Genomic DNA, 6,000 nt, shown 5'->3' with positions numbered 1-6,000 from the left:
TGTCTTTATGTTTGGAATAAGATTTATACAAGATTTGCCCTAATACAAATCACTCTGACCTCCTTGATTAGTTTCTTTAATATTAGAATATTTTCATCTTCTGGATATCAGGGAGGACGGGACCATTTGACTGTTATCTGAGCAATTCAGCTCTCTAGGAGAAAAGTTGTAATTCCCGGAGTCCTTTCCAGCCATCTGGCTGGAATTCTGCCTCTCTCGCCACCCTTTTAACTCTTCCCTGTCTCTGAGGAGTGCGTGTCGTGTGGCTCTTTGGGATAAGGGTGTCGATTTAGCTAAGGTCTCCTACGTCCAGAATGATTTGGGAAATTATCTTTAAAGTACACAAATACATTGAAGACCTCAGCTCCGACCTAAGAAAGCTGAGTGTCAAGTTAACGCTTCCCACAGCCCTGGTCTCAGGAGGGAACCCTCTAAAGCGTGAGCACTGCCATTTTCTTCTCTCTCTCTCTCTCTCTCTCTCTCTCTCTCTCTCTCTCTCTCTCTCTCTGTGTGTGTGTGTGTGTGTGTGTGTGTGTGTGTGTGTGTGTGTATCATAAATTAGATACTTAAAATAGATCTTTAAAGAGTCCACCGAAATGAACCAACACCGTGGCTCTAAATTACCTTTTCCGGAGGCTAAAAATGCTAAATACGTCAAAAAAAAAAAAAAAAAACACCAAGATTGACGTTTCTTGTTTATTACTCACCTTGACGTGGACATATCTTACGCATAAAAATTTCCCCGCAGCCCGTGTGGGCGCCCCTTCTCCGTCTTACTCTCTTCCCACCCACTCCTTTTTTCCTTTGCTGAAAGGCTCCGCTCCAAATCCGGTTGGAATATCTTTAAACCTCCCGGGGAAAGGGCATTGTGGGCGGGTGCTCTTGTTCCCAAGTTAAGCCCACGGTGACCTAAAGGAAGGCTGTGCTCGGACAGGATCGAGTAGCCGGGGCTGCAGGCTAGCACACCCGGACCCGGAGAGAGTCCGGAGGGATCGCACTCGCCCACTCCTTCTGCCTCTGGGCGTCGCGTTCCCATTTCTTCAAAGCGCTAAACCTTAGATCAAATGAATGGAAACGAAACAGCTGGGCGGATACCACTCCCTTCTGGGCCACCCCTCCCCTCCGGTTCGAGTCCCTTGAGAGGATATCATTTTTCCACCCCCATTGTCCAAAGCATCTTCCCTCGGTAGTAATAAAAGACAAAAAGAGGAGTGAAAAACACAAAAATATGGATTCCAAAGAGCCAAAAGACGACCACAACCACCCTCCGTACGATTTCTTATGGAGAGGGGAGGAGGGGGCGAAAAACTCCACCACCACCACCATCACCTGGGCCAACGAGGGAAAACAGCAGCTACTGCCCGACGGGAGGCGGGCAGGGGCGAGCCGGGCGGGCGGGCCAAAAGCTGGAGACTAAAGCGGCTGGAGGCGCCGCACGGTGGGCGCTGTCCTTGGTGCTGAAAGGGCTGGGCCCTGCCTCCCGACTCGACGTGCTAGGACTGTGGGGTTCCAGACCTTGAGTTCCTTGTCAGCTCCGCTGAGCCCAAGATTCTGGGTTGGGATGAAAGATAATTGGAAAATAAATCAAGGTTCCCAAGTTTGTTACTCTCCCCGCCTAACTGGAATGTCAACTCCTTGAGAGCAGGGATAATAGGAGCTGCTGGGACAGTGTAAGCTCTATGAGAACAGTGTCAGGCACACAGTATGGGATAAACACTCGTTTAATTTCTAATACTTAAACATTTTTAAATTAAGGACGAGCCCTTATCGCTCCCCTCTATAAAGAAGAAAGGGGGGACTGTCCTCGCAACTGGATGGACTCAGCTTTAATTTGTGATACCCACTCTTGTAGATTTCTTTTTCAGCGAGATAATTTTCTTGGCTAAAACGTTAGGGGTGAGTGGTTTGGACACCGGGGTCAGAAGAGGGAGTGGTTGGAAATTTCTCAGTCTGATGCCACAGGTGAAGGTAAACGAATCTTCCTTTAGGAGAATCTCGGGAAATGGGAGAAGGTTGAGGAGACAGAGGGCGAGCGGGCATCTTCCAATGACTGCTGCCCCCAGGGGCGCTGGGATTTGTGGTCTCTTCCCTCCTGTCTCCTGGCCCCGCGTGCGTCGTGCATAATAGCACTGCACCGGGCTCCATGATTGGTACAACCATCTCTTAGAAAGGCTCGAGGAGGGGACATGGGTGGAATTCCCAGCCTCACCCGAGAGTACACTGCGCATTTCAAGCGTGACAGAGGAGCTGCACGGTGCGTGGTTCCCAGAAACGTTTCCTGCGCGGAGTGGGCACGCCCACCGTTCCCAGCCCCAAGCTCTCTGCCCTGGAGCTGTGGTTACCCCAGGCCCGCCGTTCCGTTCGGGATGCTTTTGTGCCTTTAAAAAGTGCCCAAGCTTTTATTGTAAGGTCGAGAGAGAGGGCAACAGTATTTTTTTTTTTAGTATCAAGGGCAACGCGGTTATTTAAAACCTCACAGCGAGGTCTTTCTTACTGATCGGACTATATTTTCTCAGAGCGAATCTTCCATCTCCCTTATGAAATTTACAGTGATTTGTAAGATTTTCTGCATTTCCACTGTGTCGTGGTGAAAAGTGATAAGCCATTAAGAGAGGAGGGGCAGCCTGGGGTGGGGGGAGGTGAGTAGGAGCACCAGCAAGGCCGCAACGGTGTCCATAAATAACCTTTGCCTGCTGCGCAGCAACAGGGAAAAAAAATTACTGTGAAAACGAGTAAAGGTTACCCGGTGTCATCTGGACACACGCGAAGATAACTCTGTTTTGCCCTAAATAAAAAGAAGCTGAAGTGGAGGAAGGAGGAGAGCATTTATTTAGCGACGAGGGTAGCGGAGGGATGGCTCGAAGGCACAGGAGAGCACAGCCAGCCTCTCCAGGTGTGGGCTCTGGCGCATCCGGAAAGACCCGGCTAACACAGAGCCTTTCGGTTTCTGGGCGCCTGGCGCCCTCTGGTGGAAGTTTTTCCGTGAATGCCTTTTTGTGGTAAGGGGCTTGCTGAACGGGGCAATTCATTAAATATGCTTAAATATTGCAAAAGGAGCACCTAAAAAGCAAGGGCTTTTACTTACACACACACACACACACACACACACACACACACACACACACACACACACACCATAACCACTCTGTGCTCGGTTCCCCGAGTGAGTAGAGTGGCGCTTCTACATATTATTAACCTTCAGATGTGATCAATCAGAATTACTTCTTTCCCCATCACCAAGAGGATCAAAGCTAGTGAGGAACAGAATAAAGAAATGAAGTCACTACAGTCAAGCTTCTGAATTACTAAAATGAAGTAGGTTGAGGCATGAGGAAACAATTCTATTCTTATTTCAACTAACCTGGGAATTGCAACTTTTTAATCACCCTGACATCAAGAGGATTACCATCTCGAACCAATCCAAAGAGTAAGAATGTAGGACTGAATTTTCTTAAGGACTTTTACTCTATGAGCCCTCAGCCTACCTTTCTTCTTGGGAACACTCTGGGTATTGCCTACTTGTGTTTCTGGTTTGCACACACTAAGACCCTTGAACCAATCTTTATCACTTATTTCTAGCCAAAGCCTCTGATTCCTTTACATTAGGTGGGAGCCCCAAGCGGGTGGGAAACGGGACCCTTTCTCTGCCGTGGCACTGGGTAGCTGTGCTCGAGTGAGATACTTTGGGGAGACCTTGAGCTGGATAAGAAAACAAACGAAAGGGAGATGTAGATTCCTTCAAGCGTCTGAGTGTTTCCCCCATCTCTGTCTCCTTTGCTTTTACAACGATGCTGGCTGAGTGGAGGGCCGGCGAGGACACTGGTAGGTCTGGGGACTGCTGGAAAAGAAACTGAGGCAAAGCCGCTGCTCTTGTCTTCTCGAACATATGGGGGTGGGGGAGGAAGAAGTGCCCAGCCAAGCAGAATTCTTCACAGGAATTATCTTTTCCCTCGTCTCACCCGACACTATTTTAAAAAATAGCGTGTTGAGTACATACTGGATTACTCATAGGGTCATTTTTTTTTCCGGGCGCAAAACCGTGATCTGGGTTTATAATCGCCGTGTAAAGCTCCAGAGGCAGTCACGCACCTGCAGAGGAGCCCCGCCGCTCTGCCGACGAGCTGCCCCCGCGAGCAGCGGCCGCGTGATTCCCCCGCCTCGCGGGTCCCGCCTCCCTACTCCGCCCCCGCCTCCCCCAAGCTTTGCTGCCACCTCTCCCCATCGCTCTCTTCTCCTCCGGGCGCTAGTGTGCGGGACGGTGCTAGCGGGAGCGAGGCGGCAGCTGGAGGTGACGCCGGGCCGATTAAGCCTGTGGCAGAGCCAGCCGAGCCGAGCGGATCGCTGGGCGCCGCGCGGAGGAGCAGCGGAAGCGCTCGGCTTGCTGTCGCCGAGCCAAGGTGGGTAAGCGCGCGGCCGCCGGACTTCCAGTGCCCAGCCTAGGCTCTTCACCTGCGTTCACCCGCGGTTTCTCGGTCAATACGGGGCGCCCGCCATCTACCCTCAGCAGCCGAGCGCGTGCCCCCCGCCCAGTCCTGGCTCTCCGCTGGTGCGTCGCAGAGACCCCCGCCCTCGCACTCAGCCTATCCCCACCAGCGAGATTCACGCCCCGCGGATGCACAGAGGCTGAGGCTCGCGCAGAAGTGGATGGCGAGTGACTTCCCGCTGCGCGTCCCGGCTGCGAGTGCCCGTCTCACCTGAGGGCTTGGGGCAGCAGCAGCCGAAGGCGCGACTCGAAGCGATAACCTGTTACTTCTCCAGGAGCCGCGGTCTGCCGGTATGCCCGCGTTTTCGTGCGAGTGCGAGCGCGGAGTTCGGTAGGAGGTCCTAGGAAGGGTGAGAAGGTAGTGGCCGGTGGGCTTTACTCTGCGGGCTCTGAGACCTACCCAGATTCACTCTCTCTGTCCCCGAGTCTTCGGACGCCATCGCGCCAGCGCGGGGCGCGGAGCAAGGGTGCCGCGTATCAATCCCTGTCTGCCGCCTCCCGCGCGCTGGGCGCAAATTCGTTTTCCGAGTGACGTTCCCCTTTCTTGCCTCCCTCACCCTTTCTGTGCGGCAAGGAATCCGGGGACCTCAGAGGGTTGGGTAGAGGGGAAACATAGAATCCTGGACCAAGCCTCGTCCTAGGCTTCGAGATGGCTCAGAGCGGGGTGGGACCAGAGGGAGACCAGCGAGGTTGCGACCCGCCGCTCTCTGGCTGTTTGGAGTACAGGGTGACTGTAGTGCTTCCCCGGCCACGTCCGAGGAAGAACCTAAAGGTCCGGACCCTGTTTTCCTCACCGTGTCTCACCAAAGTCATCGGTTTCCCAGAGCAGTTCGCCTCCTTCTTTCCAGGGAATTAGCCAGACACAACAACGGGAATCAGACATTGAACCAGACGTGCCCGCCCCGTGCGCCGCTCCCTCCCACCCCCACTCCCGCCCTCCCGCCCTCCGGCAGATGAGAACCCAATGGGGCTTGTCGCGGCTAGGCTGGGAAATCGCTCCCCGAGCCAGCCTTGCCCTCTAGCCCAGTCCCCGCACCCTGCGTCCTGCCCTGGCCTTGGGCTCCTCTGGTCTCAGCACTGCGCTCCAGGGCGCCCCGCTGCTTTTCCAGACTGGAGAGCCGCCCGGAGCGACGTTGCCGGCCCCGGAGTCGGAGTTCCCGCGCCTGTTCCCCTTCACCCCCTACACACCCGTACCCAGCTGACTAGCAGCCCTTCCCCCCGCTTCTCTCCCCTCAGCGGGGACTGAAGTCCGCGCCCCCCGTCGCTCAGCCGCCTCCTACGCGCCGGACCCCGCAAGCCCTCCCCGCACAGCTATCGCTTCTCTTTACAGCCTATTCCTGCGCCTGACGGGCCGAGGACCCGGGCAGCAGAGGCCCCGGGACGACCGAGGCGATGGCGTCTTCGACCCCTTCTTCATCGGCTACCTCCTCCAACGCTGGAGCGGACCCCAATACTACCAACCTGCGTCCCACAAGTAGGTCCTGCCCCCAGGTTCCTATCAAATCAGTGCAGGGAAG

The 6,000-nt window shown here is 54.5% G+C and overlaps 1 protein-coding gene across 2 annotated transcripts in view; it reads left to right on the top strand.

The window, feature by feature from the left end:
- Window positions 1-4,079: 4,079 nt before the first annotated feature.
- The window catches only part of GAD1 (glutamate decarboxylase 1), a 54,995-nt gene continuing 53,074 nt past the window's right edge, over window positions 4,080-6,000 (top strand). Inside the window, exons 1-2 of one of the 2 annotated variants that reach the window (XM_080668805.1) lie at window positions 4,080-4,397; window positions 5,814-5,957. In XM_080668805.1, coding sequence (XP_080524931.1) covers window positions 5,876-5,957 — 82 coding nt within the window. In that variant the 5' untranslated portion in view covers window positions 4,080-4,397; window positions 5,814-5,875. Of the gene's footprint in view, window positions 4,775-5,813; window positions 5,958-6,000 lie in introns of both variants that reach the window. The other variant, XM_080668806.1, reaches the window with a different exon arrangement.

The sequence above is a fragment of the Plecotus auritus genome (genome assembly GCF_963455305.1).
Source record: "Plecotus auritus genome assembly, chromosome: 5".
NCBI classification, from domain to species: Eukaryota; Metazoa; Chordata; class Mammalia; order Chiroptera; family Vespertilionidae; genus Plecotus; species Plecotus auritus.
The sequence above is the reverse complement of the archived record's forward strand: the minus strand, read 5'-3'. Positions and strand labels throughout refer to the sequence as shown.